The sequence below is a fragment of the Sarcophilus harrisii genome, chromosome 3, assembly GCF_902635505.1.
Source record: "Sarcophilus harrisii chromosome 3, mSarHar1.11, whole genome shotgun sequence".
In the NCBI taxonomy this organism is placed as follows: domain Eukaryota; kingdom Metazoa; phylum Chordata; class Mammalia; order Dasyuromorphia; family Dasyuridae; genus Sarcophilus; species Sarcophilus harrisii.
The window spans coordinates 217089539-217109858 of record NC_045428.1 but is presented as its reverse complement, the minus strand read 5'-3'; the positions used below and the strand labels follow the sequence as shown (position 1 = coordinate 217109858).

Here is a 20320-nt window from a genome sequence, read left to right as displayed (position 1 = left end):
AAGAACTGGGATATTGAGGAGATACCAACAAATGAGAAATGGTTAAAAAGATGTTATATATGATTGTGATGGAATACAATTGTATGATAAATGATGAAGAAGATGGTTTCAGAAAAACTGGGAAGACTAACAAGAGCTAATGCAAAGTAAAATGAGCAGAATATTGCAAATAGCAAAAACAATATTGTAAAGATAACTGAAAAACTTGACTACTTTGATCAATACAATGATTCGTGACAATTCCAAAAGACTTATGATCAAAAATGCTATCTATCTCCAGGGACAGAATTGATGAACTTTGACCAGATTAAAGCATATTTTCCCTTTATTTTTCTTGCCTTTGGGGGGGGAGGGGAGGAGGGCAAAATGAGCATGATTTCATATGTATCTTGAGTATGGCATTTCTTGCCTTTTCAATGAATGAGAGAAGGAATTTGGAACTGAAATTTCTTCTGCATTTTTAGCATTTTATCTGTCCCCTACTTGAACATAGGCAAGCAACAAAGTTAAGAATCAAGTCTTGACTTGTAAAATTCCTGATTTCTGAAATGTAAATGCTCACACTGAAATTTAACAATTGACTCTCAGCAAACAAGTTAGAACTGGCTCCAGCATACCCCCTGAAATATATATATATATATATATATATATATATATATGTATGTATGTATATATTCCTCCTCCTAGAATCATAAGGCTTTTTATATATTTACTTCTAGCATCTAGAACACATTTGTATTATTGTCAGTGAGTATGTGGACAGATATTTTAAAATTTATTTTGTCTTCAAGGTCCTTAATATTGATAAAATCACAAGATATAATTACAAAATTAATTATGGAAAATATACTGTGAAAATAAGAACAAAAAAAAAGTATGGTAATAAAAATTGGAGTACATGGAGTGAGACTCAAGAATTTGGTAAGTGTGCTTCTCTTTAATTCTAACATGTTGTAGAAGGGAAATTTGATTGGTATATCTCCCACAGGGCAATGTCAAAGTCCAGGGGGCTCTTGTTCAAATATAAAGCTCCACTCCTGATTATTCTTTAATGTCCTTCTTGGTTTCAGTTTTATCTTTTAAGTTTCATTTCTCCAATTTAATTTTCATAACTGTGGCAACCAAATAAATGCCCATTCACTTCTCACATTAATGAATCTGTTATTTCATGATATGGATGTTCCCTTCTCAGCCACAGATCATTACTCATCTACTTATCTTATTCAGCTATCCATATCTATATCCATATCCATATCCAAGAGTTAACTCAATTGGTTCTACTTAATATATGTAGGGCACTCTTTCATTTCTCTTGATATCTAGTAGAGCCTAGTGATTAATTCAACAATTTGTTCTGGTCACATGACCAGTCCATCTTCTTTTTTGATTATAAAAATTTGTATAATATCCTGTACTCTGGTTCTTCCTTATAGTCCCTATACATTAAGAATTGCAACCTGCTTACACCTAAATCCATCTCTTCACTATCCTCCCAGCATTACTCAGTTTTAATTTTTTTAGTAAGTAATGAGTGTTACATAGCACTCAGCCAACCAACCAGACCCGTAGATTATTGGTCTGAAAAGATAGACACTCCTTTCCAGGAGAAGTTTGGGGTCATTGAAGGAGTTTTATAATTTTCCATGAATAATTCAGTCTACTCCGGAACTGACTTTTCAATAATCAAGTCCTCAAGATTAGTTATTGCCAAAAGACTACCATTAAAAATATTGCAGCTTATGCAACAACATACTGGGATGTGTGTGTGTGTGTGTGTGAGATCTTTCATTCTTTTAGTCACATAATGATGAAGGATCCAAGATTCCTACAAGATCATCTTACCATTTCAATAGGAATTTTCCTAACAGACCCTGGTAAGGCACTGCACCTTAACATGTGTACATTTCTTCATCTGTAAAATGATTAAAATGGAAAAATTTAAGAAATTCATAGATATCTTTATACATTATTATTTATGTTTCAAAAAAGCTGGGACAATTTATCCGTCCCCTCCGCCTTGTACGAGAAGGAGAATGGGGAGGGGACCGTGGCCCTGCTGCCCTCCAGGGAAGCTTGGATGAAGGCTCCGAGATGGACAGCAATGATGGGGAGGAGGAGGTAGGAGGATGGCGATGAGGCTATTCTGGAGGATAGTCTCCTAGAAGATGAGGAAGAGGAAGAGGAGGAGAAAAAGGAGGAAGATGATACAGTCCCCCAGATAGAAGCCGAAAAAAAAAATGCAAAAAAGCGGGTGCATTTTGCCGACTAAGAGAGTAGGGACTTCTCCCCCGAAGATGACAGCTCCCCCAGTGAGATTCTTTGTAAAAGTGCAAAGTATATTCTGCCTCATGTGAGAAGATCTGAGGAAACAGTGGATGCGAAAAAGAAAGAACTAGAAAGGTTAAAGAAAAATGTGAAAGGTCTAATTAACTGGTTGAGTAAACCTAACATGGCTTCTATAAGTGAACAGCTTGAAGAGATATACATGGCGAACAGTAGAAAGGATATGAATGATACTTTGACAAATGTTCTCATGAATGCTTGTGTAACTGAAGCTGTGATGCCTGCCAGGTTGTTGATGGAGCGTGTCCTTTTGGTTAGCATTCTTTACCATACATAGGAATTGAGGTTGGTGTTCATTTTTTGGAAGCTGTAGTAAAGAAATTTGATGAAATACATAAAAGTGGTAGTGAGGGAAAAGTGTTATGGGCCAGAACTTGAAACAAGGTGCTAAGTCAGTGGAATTGATAAGAGCCAATAGTTATCTAATTTAGCATGGTTCAATATGATTGATTTAATCCTATAAGGAGATGTTATGGGCCAGAACTTGAAACAAGGTATTAAGTGGAATTAAGGAGATAATAGTTAAATGTAGTTTAGCACTGATTTAATCCTACAACAAATAATGGTTTCCTAGTGATATAATGATTGGTGTATACTCAGTGTGGGGTATATAAGGAGAAGCTCTCAGGGCCAGAAAGGACAAGCTCATTAGAACCTCTCAGAGGCTGAGACAGATTCATTGCATCTTCAACTTTTGTTGTGGCTGGAGGCTGAAGCAGAAACCTTTGGAAATTTGGGAGATTCAGAAGCCAGAGAAGGCAGTCGGGGAGAACTAAGGAAGACCAAAGAAGTGGTGGCAGGCTGTCCTCCTTTGCTTCTTCACTGAAACTAAGATCCAGAAGGCCTCTAAGAAAAACTAGCCAAGCCCCAAGTGAAGGAGACAAGACTTTAACCCCTGGCTGAATTTGGGGTGATTACTGAACTGAAACTAAGGCTGCCTTCAGAAGCCCCCAAGAAATCTGCTCCCAGAGAATATTACATTTTAGAGAAGAATATTACAGAAAAGAATGTGACAACCTCTTTGCCATAATTGCCTATTTATATAACTTCCATGTGGTACAATCTCTACTCATCTTTGGCATTCTAAAAAAGGCTTATTAGAACTTTCACCAAAAAAAGGACATTGAATTAATTCTCCTAATGCTGAAAAATGTCAGTTTTTTGAGAAAAGATGATGCGTTGTCCCTGAAGAAGCTGATCAGTGAAGCCCAGACTAAAGCCAATGAAGTAGTAAAGAAATCTCAAGATCAGACAAGGATTCGATTCATGCTTAAGACTATACTGGCACTAAAGAATAATGACATGTGCAAAATTCCAGGCTATGACCCTGAACCTGTGGAAAAACTAAGAAAATTCCAGAGAACAATGATTCGAAATAGTGGTTCTGGTAAGGAAACTCAACTTCAAGTCTTTTGGGAAAGCCTTTTGAATGCAGAACAGATGGGCAGGGGATGGAATGTAGGGTCATCATGGAGTAGTGCCTCAATGATTGACAGCAGCAATAATAGCCAGTTGAAACAACTTAAAGGAACTGTTAGTTCAAAGATACTTGAGCTTGCCAGAAGGCAGAGAATGAACACGGATATCAGAAGAAATATTTTTTGTACATTAATGATTAGTGAAAATGTTTTGGATGCATTTGAAAAGCTTCTAAAGCTTGGACTCAAGGATCAGCAAGAAAGAGAAATAGTTCATGTCCTCATAGATTGTTGCTTACAAGAGAAAGCATATAATCTTTATGTATATTTGGTTAGCAAATTTTGTGGAAAAGGAAGGAAATTTCAGATAACATTCCAGTTCAGCATATGGGACAAATTTCGGGATTTAGAAAATCTGTCAGCTACTACATTTTCTACAGTTGGTGCATTTGGTGGCCGTATAGGCCTTTGTAGTTTTCATCTATGATTTCTTGAAATATCACTTTAAAAACAATAGAACAGGTTTTTTTTTTTTTTTCCCCCCCCCCTTTTTTTTTTTTTTTACAAATAGAGCTTGACTATTGTCTTGACCTAGGCAAAGACAGACTTGACTAAGCCTTTAAATTTAAATCACTCTAGCTTTCACTGAAAGATCAAAAATAGCCCCCAGCCCAAGTCTCAGTAGCTCATTGTTTCAGGTCTGGTGGTTTAGCATAAGCATAAACAGCAATTGTTTTCAGTTCCGGAAACTTTGAGAGTCTTCCCCTTCCAGACTGATATTTTTTTAGATAATAAATTAGGCCATCTTTTTTTTTCTTTTTTTTTTTTGCCATCTTTTTTTTTAATAGTAGAGAATAATTTTTTTCTTTTATATGCTAATAGCTTTTTATTTTCCAAAATATATGCAAAAATAGTTTTCAACATTCACTCTTGAAAAACCTTATGTTCCAAATTTTTCTCCCTCCCTCCAAACCTCCCTCCTCTCCTAGACAGCAAGTAATCCAATATAGGTTAAATATGTGCAATTTCTACATTTATTATGCTGCACAAGAAAAATCAGATCAAAAGGGAAAAAAAGAGGAAGAAAAAACAAGCAAGCAAACAACAAAAGTGAAAATAGTATGTTATAATTCACATTCAGTCCCTGTAGTCCTCTTTCTGAATGCAGATGGTTCCCTCTTTTACAAATCTTTTGGAATTGAATTAAGCCATCTTTTGTTTAAATTCATTGAAAGTGTGTTGTCTTAGAGTATGGAACAGATAGCAAACTGAGTGGCTGCCAGAAGTTGAAGAATAGCTGAATAAGTTATGGTGTATGAATGTTGTAGAATATTATCATTCTATTAGAAACAATCAGGAAGATGATTTTAGAAAGTCCCGGAGCGACTTGCATGAATTGATGCTAAGTGAAGTGAGCAGACCCAAGTGATTACTGTAAAGGGCAACAGCAAGATTATACAATAATGATCAATTCTGATGGAAATAGCTCTTTTCAACAATTAGCTCATTCAGGCCAGTTTCAATGATCTTGTGATGGGAGAGAACCATCTGCACACAGAAAGAGGACTATGGGAACTGAGTGTGAATTACAAAATAATATTTCCATTTTTTAAATTGTTGTTTGACTCCATTTTATTTTCTTTCTCATGTTTTATTTTTTTTTCTTTTTTGATTTGATTTTTCTTGTGAAGCATGATAATTGTGGAAATACATATAGAAGAATTGCACATGTTTAACATATTGGATTACTTGCTATTTAGAAGAGAGGGCAAGGGGAAGGTGTAATACTGGAGAAATTAAGGCAAGATAGAGATTAGAGAGTTTTTAACATTTTATTTGGATTTCTGAGAGGGAGAGATTTTTTGGAATCAAAAGGATCCATTTTAGTCCCAGGGCTGAATTAGACTTTCTTCTCAAAGAATCCAGCAAGGAATGTGAGATTCCAATTTTTTTTTTTTTTTATCTGTGGCTCTTAAGCTATCAAGGTAGAGTCCAAGGCAGGAGGAGTGGAGTCTAAAATGTGGTGAGTGGGAATCCTCAAGAAGGGAACATCAATCCGGTTCTGACAGGTTGGGGGGTAGGGCCATAAATTCTTAATAATTTAAGAGAATTTAGGAGCCAGGAAGTCTGAATTTAGAGATAGAGGATACCAATTAGGTGTCTGAGATAGAACATCTGGAGTTTTATGACTCTATTGGAATGTCAGAGTGGCCAGCTACAGCCCTGATTATCTCAGTCCTAATGGTCAGAAAGGGGGGTTGTAACCAGGGGGATTGAGGCAGAACAATTCAAGGAACTGAGGCACCACAGTTCAGGGAAACAGAGGCAGAAAAATTTAGAGAAACTGAGGCAGGACAATAAAAGAGACCTGTGGCACAACAGAGGGAGAAAAATAGTTTGAAACACAAGGTTTTGCAAGAATGGATGCTGAAATTTATGCATGTGTTCTGAAAATAAAAAGCTTTATTTAAAAAAAAAAGAACTGGCACAGAAGAAAATAGCACTCTAAGGCAGGGGACCTCAGAATTACTGCTATATCTTCCCCAAAGTCTAGGGGAAGAAAGGTATAACAGTATAGAAACTGTACCATATCAGGCTCAGCTGTCACATCTTAAAAAAAAAAAAAAAAATGACTCCCAATTCTATAGACAGATTCCCTTCTCTCCTGAGTTATAGAGCTGTTGAGGGGTGAAATACCCTAACAGTGATGGGAGTCCCTAGGACAGTGTTGCAGGTTTTATGAAAGAATTCACATTCCCAGTCTCCAAATGAGGTATGATAAAAATAGTTTATTTTCCCTGAGAAGCTCTTTCTCTCAGTGTTTTACTAACAGAAGATCAGTGCAAGTTTAATGGAAGAGAGTTCTGTAGGAACCCAACATTTGAAAGGAGGGGAGACATTCCAAACATGGGAAACTTCATAAACAAAGCCCTCAAGCTGTGGGGACATGATGGCTGTTAGCGTACTTTAGGAGAACTCTAGGCAATATTGTGTTCTTAGGGTGTGACATTCATCTTGATCATGTCAGCTTCCACATTTGGGATTGGTACAGTGATACAATTGTTAGTATTTAAGCATTCAACCATACAAAAATTCTCTCAAAGGAACAGCCCTAATTTGTAAAATAAACACACTTGGAAACTAACTATCCAAGTCTCATATAAATAGGACAAAATGCTAATATTTTTCTCCAAGAAGCAGAATCCCAGGAAAAATTTCTACACTGTATCTCTGAAAATGTATATGTGACCATCATATATCTTAGACAAACCTCCTCTCACACTTTTTGTAGTTTGATTCTCATCTGGGGTCAAACCAGTTAAATGGTCCTATAAGTAATGAACCTGCAGCTAGTGTCAAAAGCAAGTTAAGTCAAAAGCAAGGAGCTCTGATTTTAAACCAAGCATATTTGCCTCATGTATCTCCCTGACTCCCCCAAAGTAATCTAGTTTTATTGGGGCATAGCAGTAGTAATATGAACTAATAAGTTAGTTACCAGTTTGTGAGGGTCTTGAATGTCAGTTTACTTAAATGCCACTATAGGGGCAGCTAGATGGTGCAGTGGAGATAGCACCAGCCCTGAAGTCAGGAGCAACTGAGTTCAAATCTGGTCTCAGTCACTTAACACTAACTAGCTATGTGACCCTGGGCAAGTCACTTAACCCCAGTAGCCTCAGCAAAAAAAAAAAAAAAAAAAAAAAATGACACTATAAAGCCTATGAAGATTTTGAGTATATGAGTTTCATGAAAAGATCTATGCTTTGTATATCTGAGTTGTTTTGATTAAATGGAAGCGCTAAAGAGTATTCTTATTGATTTAAGATGGAAAATTTCTATGAATTTGCTTTCCTGTCTCTGAAATTAGTTAACATGATAGTTGGAAAGCTGATTCAACTAATTTTAAAAACAAAACAAAAAATTTTTGAGGGGTGCATCACGTGGAAAATTATTCTAGCAACACTTTGAAGGACAAATTGGAGAAATGAATAGTGGATAGAAGAGTTTGACTTGATATAAAGAAAATGTTCCTTGCAATTAAAACTACCCCAAAATGAAGATGGCTGCTTTGGGAGACGATGGATTCCCTTTAAGTGAAGGCCTTTAAATATCAGATAAGGTGAAACAGCAGAAGAGAATTGACCAGTCTTTTAACTTGGATCTGCCTCATTCTAAAATCTACTCAGTAGAGCATTGCCATCTATGCATTCTTACAAATAGTTTTTGTTTATGACTTGACAAATTTGACTTATTCTTAGATTTATATATTTCCTTTGTGCTTTTTTACATCTAATATTAGAGAGGAAAGCCAGTTAACATGTTAATATTTGGGGAGTAAATTGTTTTCATTTGAATTAACCAAGATGAGCCCCCAATTTTCATGAATATTTTGCATGTTTGGCATGGTATTTTGGATGTAATGTGATTTCAAAAGACTAGGACTAAAACAGCTCCCCAGTCCAAGCAAAGAAAATAGTTTACCATTGGCCATTTATGATAGGAGAAGGGAGAAGAAAGAATAATTGGTTCTAGTCACAAGTGTAGTTAATGTGGGTATTTGTAGGTTGCAGTCCTCAGACATTCCTGATTGTAGTGGAAACAGATACACTATATTATCATATATGAAGCATGTGTAATACATAGTCTGAATATGTACGCTTTAATGACTGTCAGTGGCAAAAGTGTTACTTAAACTTTTAATCCAGTTCTTTTACTCTAAAGAAGTGTTTTGCATTCCATTGCTTGTAAAGTTACCTTCTATTCACTTACATCATTTTATTATGCTTATTTTATTTGTATTTATTTTTTATTAAATGTTAAATTTTTAGGTTTGATATATATATATGTGTATATATATATATATATATATATATATATATATATACCTTTGTTTTTATTTCCATATGAATCATGTTGGGAAAGAAAAATCAGAACAAAAGGGAAAACTACAAGAAAGAAAAAAAAAACAGAAGAAAAAAATGCAAATAGTATGCTTTGATCTGCATTCAGTCTTCATACTCTCTCTGATGTAGATGGCATTTTCCATCCAAAATTTCTAGGAATTGCCTTAGATCACTAAATTGCTGAGAAGAATTAAGTTTATCCTAGTTGATCATCAAACAATATTGTGATATTTGTGTACAATGTTTTCTTGATTCTCCTAGATTCACTCAGCATCAATTCATATATTTTATTTTTATTTAAATAGTTTGGGTTACTACTACAGAATCATTATATATCAAACACATCAGTAAAATAATAACAAGGTTTTTAACATTTGTGATTTCAAAAAAAATTACTAAACAAATATATATTTGAAAAATAATTATTAGAGAAATGCCATTATCCTTTCTATACTGCAAAGCTTAGGGCATAATACCTCCATAATCTGGAAATCCAAGTAAAATTTTTTGACCCTCCCTTCACACCAGAGAAAAGTCTGAATTTTTTTTCTTTTATAGAATATTGATATGATACAATATTATACATATATTTTATGCTTTTCTGAGTTTCTAAACTTTTTTGTGTCATCTGCTAGCCTTAGCATGTCATTTGCAGCTTCCACAAAACTCCTTCAAAATTCCTATTCAATTTCTTATGCTGACCTGAGATATGTTAAAACTAGGATGGGGAAAGTAGAGATATGGAAGATTTTACTGTAATCGGAGATGTTTATTACTTTTGTTGAATATCTTATGGAAAGAGTGGCCATAGAAACTGTCATTGGACCAGTTTTGACTTTGTAAAAGCAAAAAAAAAAAAAAAAAAAAAGAGAAGGAATAGGAAAGAAAAGTTTTAAGATTAAAGCAAATTGGTTATCTTTGGAGCTGATGTTCCAGAGAATACTGTGTCCCCTTGCTAACTGACTTTGACTAAGTATTTGATTATTATTTTCTTCACTTAAAAAAATAAGGGACTGGATTAGATTTCTAAAGTTCCAATAGTTTATGACTATAAACATTCTCATTCCCTGAAAATTAATAGAGGATTTATCACTAGCAGGGTCAGATGACATTTACAAAGGCAGACAGGTGATTTCCACTAAACAAAATTACCAGACAAGTTGCAGAAGTCATAGGCTATTGGCTCTCCCTGTCCAAGCCAGAAAACTGAGCAAATTACTTCACACGGAACAAGAAAAAATTGAGATCAGCATCTGTGATAATCTAATATTCTTATTCTAGCAGGTCATGAAGTCCATAAAGATAATCTTTTGCCAGTATTAATGGTGTTACTTCCTGGAATTACTTTCATTATAGTGCTCATTGTGGGCTATCTCTGTAAAAGGTAAAATAAGTCATTGTTGTATTGTTCATATATATTTCAGATTATCATTAACAATATTGTTTATTTTGTTTGTACTTATGTACATGTTTTCTCCCTTGATAGAAAGTTCCTTGAGGGCAGAGATTGATTTGTTTTTATTATTTTATCCCTCATATATAGTACAATGACTAGCACATAGCAGGCAATTCATATATGCTTGTTGATTAAGTGATTAAAAAATACCAGCCATTTATAGGTATTACCAGTATTCCATGAAAGTTAAGGTAGATCCAAGACATATGTTAGCCAGCATGTACTAAAATTATCTCTAACAACATTCATTTTACTTTGCCAGTCATTTTTATTTTTAAATAAGAAACATTCATTTTCCTTCCATTCCTCATTGAAAAGTAAAGTAAAACTCTTGTGTATATATAGAATTCTACAATGGACATATCAGAAAGTGTTTCTCTTTTTCTCCCTTCCTCCCTCTCTTCTTCACTTCCTTCCTCCTTCTCTTCCTTCCCTTGTTCCCTTCTTTCCTCCTTCTCTTCCCTTCTTCCCTCCCTTCTTCCTTCTCTCCCTCTTTTTTTAAGGTTCTATGATTTTCTTTTCTTTTTTTCTTTTTTTTAACTTTTTCTTTTCAAAACATACACAAGGATAATTTTTCAACAGTGACCCTTGTGTAATGCCAAAGAAACTGAGCAAGACAAGAGATTAGAGACCAATTCAATAGTTTTTTTAAATGGAGAGATATACTGGGACCAATGGATCCAGGTTTGATCCCAGGGCTGGAAGAGACTATCATCTCAAAGAGTCCAGCCCGAGTATTGGGACAGCAAGCTTTTTTATAGGATAACAAGAACAATTACATAATGGGGGAGGTACCTAGGTGGGGATAACCTAATGGTGGGGGAGGCCCCTAGGATAACACAATGGAGGGAGGTTACTGATATTCTAATGACATCTAAAATGGATAAACCTTTATCCTGTCAAATATTAAGAAGAGAATGTCTATAACCTAAAGATATAAAAACTTCATCTCATCAACCATTTAATAGGGAATAAGATTATAGCCTGGGGTTTTGGGGCAGAGCAACTGAGGTAGACTTTTTTCTCATTAAGAAAGAAAGGTTATAACCTGAGGCAGAATAACTAAATAGGACAATCGGAGAAACGGGGTCACTACATTAAAAGGGAACTTTGGCACAACACCTTGCATAGCCTTGTTTCAGATTTTCCCCTTCTTATTCCCATCCCCTTCCTAGATGTCAGGCAATCTCTTCATCTTTCCCTCCCTCCCTCCCTTCTTCTTTCTCTCTTTCCCTCACTCCCTCCCTTCCTTTTTTTCTTCTTCCCTTTTTTCCTTCCTTCCCTCCTTCCTTCAATATCATATCAAAACAAATAAAAAGGGAACTCTTCACCCACTCCTGCAAACAGGGATATCTTCTTCTATAAATTGCCCCACCACTGCAGGAAAGGATAGTAGATCCAATCCTTGGCCCATTGATTCAACCCAATTCAACCTATGCTTGCTTCCAATGTTACATTGAAGTTTCCTCAAAGAGATTGGTCCAATGACTTCACCAAATTGTTTGTTGCCATCCTGGGCTTCTTTCTTCATACTCAGCCATCTGCCAGTCCTCCATGGTAAAGAGTGCTTTCAGCTGCCATCTGTTGGATTTCTGCTGAACTGTTGTAGCTTTTTGTGGTCCTATAATGAAGATTTTGCTTTTTTTTTTTTTTTTTTTTTTAAACATATTTTAAGGGCTCCAATTCTTTTGTTTCTTGAACCCCAGTTTACCAGAAGAAGCCCATAAGTCTTTAGTTAAACTTATCTTTTCTAGTGATTCTATCTGAATTGTCATTCTATGAGTTCAGTCCCTTACTAGAGTGATAGCAATTCTTTCTATACTTTTCATTTAGATAATTCATGCAAATCACCATAGTAGTTTTAGTTAGCCAGCCTGTAGAGGCACAGCAGAGCTAACCATTGTTTCTATTACATTACTACCAGTAAAGGTTACTGCTCCCTATTCTGGATAGTAACATATAAATATTTGTAAGTCATCTTTTTCTCAGCTTGCCTGCCTAAAAAACTGCAGGACTAAATATATTATTTTTCCATTGAAAAGTTTTAAATAATATTTCTTTTCAGTTCTTACTATACAAGGAATAAAAGAATAAATTTTTACTAAGTGCTAGACACTGTGTTAAGTACTGAGGAAAGAAATATAGGCAAATAGACAATTCCTGTTCTCAAGAAGAAGGATAAAGGAGTTAGAGGTGGGTAACTGGGGCAAAGTCTGGAGAATCAGAAGCACAGCCTGCAAAGTAATAAATCAAGGAAGGAGACTCTGATTCTCTCCCCAAATCTCAGATTCCTACTAACTCTAAATCTAACCTCTTACTATGCTGATGGGGGTTCATATTAAGAGCCAAAAAAATAAAAAATTCCAAAGCAGAAGATTGTTTGAATATTAGCAATAAGCCCCCAGTTGTTTAGACAGATGGCAATAGCTTCAGATGACAACTAGGCTACATTCCAGATCCTCAACTAATTCCCACTCCCCAACTTTTAGTTAGTTCCTGGTCTTTTCTTTTAGAGCTCAACATAGGTTTTACATACAGACTATTCTAAATATCTTATTAACTCTTAAATAAGAAAAGATAGAGTAGAAATTTCAATCTCCTAAATTCTAAGCTAGTAAGACTGAACTAAGATGTTTCAGAGATCTCTTATTTCTATAAAACCATGACATTCAGATAGTTACTAAGCCTCTATCCATGCCTTCCCAACTAGCCTAACACTCTTCTATGTCCTCCTGAAAAGCTTTTACAAGGGATCCACCCAATATTCTGAAATGTTTTCTCTAAATCTCTTAACATTACTTGGATATTCATTGGACATATTGGTTTTCACTATATGACAGTCTGCCTCCTTAAACCATCCTACAATTTTCTAATCATATGCTCTATACTGATTCATTAGAACCTACACATTCCCAAAAGTTAGTCAACTAGCCTGTGTACCAGGCACTGTACTAAGTCCTGGGGATACAAAGAAAAACCAAAAAAGTTTTCCTTGAGAGCAGGAGGCCTCTAGGCCTGGCACATTATCCACTGTACCTCCTGGCTGCTCTGAGCCTTGCAAGTTCCCTTTTCTAGCCCAAAGTACTCAATGACAGTTGCATTGATCACCCAATTTAAAATGACATGGATTCCCATGTCATTGTGAAACTTTTTAGTGAATAAATACCAACTTTGAGGATGTTAGTTTGCTGACTCCTAAAGAGACAAACTGTATCATAATCTAATTAAGTCCTTTCTTCTGATTTCTCATAATCTTTACTAAATCTTTGAATTGTGGAGTTCAGTTTTTAGTCAACCAAACCTAATTTTACTTGAGAAATTCATACTTATCAGCACCATTGTTGATATTGGCACTCATTGGTTCTCCAAAACCAACATGCTATCACTATACCTGAGCATAAGCTGCTCTCCATGCCTGCAGTGCTCTCTCCTCTCATCTCCTCCTTTTAGAATCCTCATTTTCTTTCAAGGCTTAGCTCAGGTATCAATTCCTACATGCAAAGCTTTTATAGACACCTCATCTCTCCCCCAATATATTTCATTCTCTTCCATTGAAGTGACCTTGTATTTACTGTTTAAAGGAAGTGTTTCCACAACTCAGTGAAATGTCTTTTAAACTCCAGGAACTAACCCAAGATTTTGTACACAGTACAAATTTTGGTCCTTAATGAAGGTTGAATTGAATGGAATTAAAAAACAGAAATAGAAACAAATCAAAGATTTTCACACACACACACACACACACACACACACACACCTCTTCCTATTCCATCCATCATCTCTTCATCCAAATAAGAAAAGGGAACTATTAAAATTTTATTTTAATTACTTTTAGATGTATTCATGAAAATAGTTATGTAGTACATCTGCACCTCACATAAATAGCTATCAATCTGGAGAAATTAGAAGGCCTCGATGACCTATTTCAGTACTTAAAAACCAATTAGAGTAAGTGGACAATTCCTTAGGAGAGGGAAGTTCTACCTACTGTTCACAGTGAGAAGTTTGTAGGGTATGCCTAGGGAGCTGGGACTAACTAAAAAATAAAACTGGCCTCAATGATTAATAAGTGTTTTTTGATTGATGCATAACAGGCTTTAAAATGGACATACTAATTATTGAGAAGATGAGCATAACTGTTTTGCTACAAGTAGTAAGACAGCTATGACCTGAGATTACTGGGACAAGGAAAAAGGTACCTGGTGAAAAAGGTTCAGGTTTTTAATCAGATATTGATCCAAGTTCAGTGCAGTCCTATTTAGGGGCTTGTTGCTCTATTCAGTACATGTTATTTTGTGCTCATTTCATGTGATTGTTATTCATAGCCTTACATTTACTTTTCTTTTCCAAGGTATTATGTGATTCAAAAAATATTCCCTCCTATCCCCCAAATCAGAGACCAAGTCAGTGACAGTTTTCAAAAATATGTCGAGGTAAGCTGTACTACTAAAATCTTACAGTAATAATTTTAAGGAATGTTGAGTGTGTGTGTGTGTGTGTGTGTGTGTGTGTGTGTGTGTGTTGAACTTCCCATTGTTCCGGGAACCTGCTCCAGAAGGAGAACAGATATGTAAAAATTCTAGAAGCTGTTTTCCTCCTCTTTTAATCTCATCTCATCATTGCTTATCTCCTCTTCCCTATTAGCTTGTGTTTTCCTAGGCAAAAATCTTGGGCAAGTTCTAAACTTCATTGTGTCTTAGTTTCTTCATCTACAAATTAAGATAACTTTGGAAATCTTAATCAACTCATTAACTCTTAACTTACCTATTAACTTTTTTCTAGTGAGCTACTTGCTTCTACCTTCCTGTCTCCTGATTTTACATATATTTTTCTATGTCTTACAGTATGATTTTCAGGTAAGAAAACATATAAAGTTGGTTAATACACAAAAGAATCTAATCAAATATCTGTTTTTTTGTTGTTGTTTTTTTTGTTTTTTGTCTTTTCCTTTCCTTAGGTGGACTGGAAAGAAAATAAAATGCTTCCAGAACAATGTAAAATTGAAGAGATACAGATCACGTAAAAAAATCAAACTGTCCATAAAACTAAACAAAATATTTCACTGGATAATATTCCTAGACATTTCTTTTCTGATCTCTTTTTTCTAACCTTTCCTTTTTTTTTTTTTCTTCCAAATAATGTTTTAGTTACACACAAGGTGGAATGTGCTGGCAAATGGTGGGAGAAGAGAAAAATTTGGAGAAGAAAAAAAATAACATACTGAAATCTTTGCTCATTTCTAAGTCATGAATGCTTAAACCGAAATTTTAACAATCTAGCATTCATGAGCCTCTTTCAGTTTACTCCAGTGCACTTTTGGACATATATTCACTTAAATTAGATTTTTGGAAATCTCAGTACCAGAATCTAGTAGTATGTTCCCCCTTTAGCTAAATTAATGATTTGGTTTTCTTTTTTTCTTCTGAACTTAAAAAGAAGCAAATTTTTAAAAATGTCCATGTAGACAGCAGAATACAAAAAGAGGATTTTATAAAAACTGTGAATCTTGATTTCATATTACTTGCTTAAAAACAAAATCCATTATTTTCAAAATGCATCTGCTTGTCTGTTTCCTTCTATACTCTTCTGTGCATTTTATTTTCTTTTATTTTTTGGAGCTTCTGTGAATTTTAAAAGGCTTCAGTGGTCCTCTTTTTGTCATGATTATTGCCAATTCTCTTTTTCCTCTCTATTCTTCCCAGTTAAAAACTGAAAGGAAAATAAAAACTTTTGCAATAAAAAAGCAAAATGATAGAGCCACTATATGTCTTTCTATACCTTGAGTCCACCATCTCTTTTATCAGAAGGTAGATAATCATACTTCATTATAGGTCTCCTGAACACATGGTTATAAAGTGTATGAGAGTCATGGTTCATAGTTTGAAAAAATTCAAAGAGATCTTAAAGTCACAAATGTGTTTATTTATACCATAGCTGACAGGCTGGTCTCTAAAAGAAGTCTTGGAAATTAGAAATAGTTCAAGGAGAGCTTTATATACATAAATTTGCGGCTTAGGTAGCCAGCTAACATTCTACAAAGTTGTAAATTGTAAAAGAGAAATAAGAAGAAAGGAACAAAGATGTCTTTTCATCCAGGTAAGGATATAAGATTGTCTTTTAGCTAGGTACTATCAATCAAAAAGGATGGGTTTTTTGCAGAAGTCAAATAAGCAGCCACACAAAAAGGTTTTATTGCTCCATCTTCCTTAGTTAGTTATGCAGTTTTGAGTACATTTCCAGTTCTGACCCATAAGTTAGGCGTTTCATGGATCAGAGTTTTTAAGCATTTCAAAGTTCTTTCTCTTTACTATACTTACATAAAGTATTCTGGCTTTGCTCACTTCATGTACCATCAATTTATATTGCCCAGGATTGTCTATAATTACGTCTTTTGGCACTTTTTTACATTACAATAATATTCCATTATATTCATATAACATTATTTGTTCTGCCATTCTACAACTGATTACTGCCTTCCCCTAAAATTTCAAATCTTTGCTTTTTCCCCCTCTCCCTTCAGCATCAAGGACATGTGTCTCTTCCCTATACAGTATTATCCTCTCTCAACCCCACACCAAACTGTGTGTACTCATGTAGAACCCCTCTTTCTTTAAGAGTGCAGTTCATCATACAATTTTCAGATGAAGAAATTAAGTCATTTCCAGTCTTATAAAAATGCTCTAAATCACAATTAGAGAAATGCAGATTAAGACAACTCTGAGGTAACACTTCACACCTTTCAGACAGGAAAAGAGAATGATAAATGTTGGAGGAGACATTTGAAAACTGGGACACTAATACATTGTTGGTGGAGTTGTGAATTGATTCAAGCATTCTGGAGAACAATCTGGAATTATGCCCAAAGGACTCTAAGACCATGCATACTCTTTGATCCAGCAATGTCCCTACTGGGTCTGTATCCCAGAGAGATTATAAAAAAGGGGAAAGGACCCTTATGTGCAGAAATGTTCATAGCAGCCCTTTTTGTAGTGGCAAGGAACTGAAAAATGAGTGGATGTCCATCAGTTGGAGAATGGCTGAATAAGTTATAACATATGAATATTATGGAATATTATTGTTCTATAAGAAACAACCAGCAGACTGATTTCAGAAAGGCTTAGAGAGACTTAGATGAACTGGTGCTAAGTGAAGTGAGTAGAACCAAGAGAACATTGTACACAGCAACAAGATTATATGATGATCAACTGTGATAGACTTGCTTCTTTTCAACAATGAGATGATTCAGGCAAGTTCCAATAAACGTGTGATGGAGAGAGCCATCTGCATCCAGAAAGATTATTGGGACTGAATGTGGCCATAATATTTTCACCTTTTTGTTGTTGTTTGCTTGCTTGTGTTTTTCTTTCTCAATTTTTTTTTTCCTTTTGATCTGATTGGTCTTATGTAGCATGATAAATGTGGAAATTTGTTTGTAAGAATTGCACACGTTTAACCTATATTAGATAACTTGCTGTCTAGGGGAGGGGGGGAGTAGAGAAAGAGGGAGAGAAATTTGGAACACAGGTTTTGCAAGAGTGAATAGTGAATACTATCTTTGCATGTATTTTGAAAATAAAAAGCTATTATTAAAATTTTTTAAATTACTCCTTACCAAAATATGGCACAAAATCATATCTGGATTTTGTCCGAGACCTTTACTCACCTTTTCACAGGGAAAAATAAAAATTAAAAAGTGCAATTCATCTGATGACATCTTCCTCAAACCCTTTGTTCTTGTTTATATAGCTTTTTCACACACTTCAACATAGAAGGCTGAGGAGCATTTAGACAAGTTACAGAAAAAGGAGAGTGTTTCAATAAGGAGATGGTAATTCACCTTGTCAGAGATGACAGAGATCAAGATAAATGAGGAGTGAGAAAGGCTTTTAGATCCAGCAATTAAGAGATCATTAGCAATTTTCAAGACAACTGTTTCAGTGGAATGAGGCATCTAGCTGACTAGTTAAAAACAAAGGGAGAGGAAATGAAATGGAGATAGTTGTAAGTTTTCAAGTTCAGCCACAAAAGGGGAGAAAGGTGAAGAAATATATATATATGAGATATAATTAATAAAAAGAAAGACAGTCCCTGCCTTCAATGAACTTTGAATCCAAAGCAGAGAGACAACATATTAAAAAGACAGGAAGAAGGACAGGGGCAGGGTGGGGTGGAGTAAAACTACCAAGGGTTTTTTGAATAGGGGCATTTTGGCTGGAGGGAGGGTCTCAGCAGAACCCTCACTGTTTTAAAACACTCAAACTCACAATATTTTTTTCAAACTTTCAAAAATTGAAGATTTATTAAGGATTGGGGAGAAGTAGTTGTCTTTGCACATAGACGGGAAGACTGTAGACCAGGAGAGATTGAAGTTAAGTGAGAGTGGGGATGATAGAAGAGGCAATCTGCTAGAAAAATTTGTATGAGATCACTTGTTTGCATAGAAGGGTTAGTCTTGTTCATACAGGTAACATTAAATGTGAACTAGACACTTCAGAGTCATTAAAGGGTTTTGAGCTATATTAATGTAATTTTGATTTATCATTGGCTGCCTTTGTTCCTTATTGCTATATAAAATATTTGATGTTGATTAATTTTATACATCAGAACTATTTTATTGTTTCTCTTTGAAACTGAATCAAGATTGAATAATTTTACAGTACTAATGCATGGTTATTTGCACCAGGGGAAAGTGCCATAGAAGACCAATAAGTGTTTTTAGTCAAGGCTAATAATTAACCGCTCTTAAGAACAATAATCAGTATTGTTCTGTAAGAAATGACCAACAGGATGATTTCAGAAAGGCCTGGAGAGACTTACACGAACTGATGCTGAGTGAAATGAGCAGGACCAGGAAATCATTATATACTTCAACAATACTATATGATGACCAGTTCTGATGGACCTGGCCATCCTCAGCAACAAGATCAACCAAATCATTTCCAATGGAGCTTTAATGAACTGAGCCAAGCTACGCCCAGAGAAAGAACTCTGGGTGATGACTGAAAACTATTACATTGAATTCCCAATCCCTATATTTATGCCCACCTGAATTTTTTATTTCCTTCACAAGCTAATTGTACAATATTTCAGAGTCTGATTCTTTTTGTACAGCAAAATAACGGTTTGGTCTTGTATACTTATTGTGTATCTAATTTATATTTTAATATATTTAACATCTACTGGTCATCCTGCCATCTGGGGGAGGGGGTGGGGGAGTAAGAGGTGAAAAATTGGAACAAGAGGTTTGGCAATTGTTAATGCTGTAAAGTTACACATGCATATAACCTGTAAATAAAAGGCTATTAAAAAAAAAAAAAGAACAATAATCAGTTATTGCAGTTCGTTTTTTAACTATTAAGAAGTCTTAAGTTGACGATTTTAAACTGATATATATTGTTCTTCAACTCAAATGTAATGAAGACTTTATATAGAGCTAGTGAAAAAAATCAGTCTATTTTGTTCTTTTGGAAAAGTGAGTTGGGAAAAAATGTTCCTTTTTTGCTAGTCAAAAAAAAAAGTTAATAGACTTGCCAGGAAAAGATGAAAAATATTGGGAGGGAATGTGAGATAACTGGGACACTAATGCATTGTTAACAGAATTCTGAAATGATCCAGCTATTCTGGAGAGCAATCTAATACTTTGCCCAAAGAGCTATAAAACTGTTCATGCCCTTTGACCCAGCAGTGCCACTACTGGATCTGTATTTCAAGGAAATCATAAAGGAGGGACCCACATATGCAAAAATGCAGCATCTCTTTTTGTGGTAGTAAAAAATTGGAAAATGAGTGGATGACCACCAATTGGGGAATAGCTGAACAAGTTGTGGTACATGAAGACAATGGATTGTTCTATAAAAAATGATGAACATGCTGATTATAGAACGGCGTGGAAAGATTTTTATGAACTGATGCTGAATGAAACAAGCAGAACCAAGAATATATTGTATGCAGTAATAGCAAGAATGTGTGACGAATAATTATGAATGACTTGATTCTTCTCAGTATTTCAGTGATCCAAAGCAGTCCCAATAGACTTTGGACAATTGTAGTTCAATGTTTAAATGTGAAGTCTCACAATGTAATTGAATGAAATTCTCTTTTACAGGGATCCTCAAACTTTTTAAATAGGGGGCCAATTCACTGTTCCTCAGACTGTTGGAGGGCCAGACTACAGTAAAAACAAAAACTTTATTTTGTGGGCC

The 20320-nt window shown here is 35.1% G+C and overlaps 1 protein-coding gene and 1 pseudogene across 3 annotated transcripts in view; both read left to right on the top strand.

Moving 5' to 3' along the window:
• Positions 1-16778, top strand: part of IL3RA (interleukin 3 receptor subunit alpha) — a 60616-nt gene extending 43838 nt beyond the window's left edge. For 2 of the 3 annotated variants that reach the window (XM_031959067.1, XM_031959065.1), the window contains 4 exons: positions 792-921; positions 9944-10046; positions 14470-14551; positions 15076-16778. In XM_031959067.1, the coding sequence (XP_031814927.1) occupies positions 792-921; positions 9944-10046; positions 14470-14551; positions 15076-15141 (381 nt within the window). In that variant the 3' untranslated portion in view covers positions 15142-16778. The remainder of the gene's footprint in view (positions 1-791; positions 922-9943; positions 10047-14469; positions 14552-15075) is intronic. The other variant, XM_031959066.1, reaches the window with a different exon arrangement.
• On the top strand, positions 3289-4589 carry LOC111720262 (annotated as a pseudogene).
• Positions 16779-20320: the final 3542 nt, after the last annotated feature.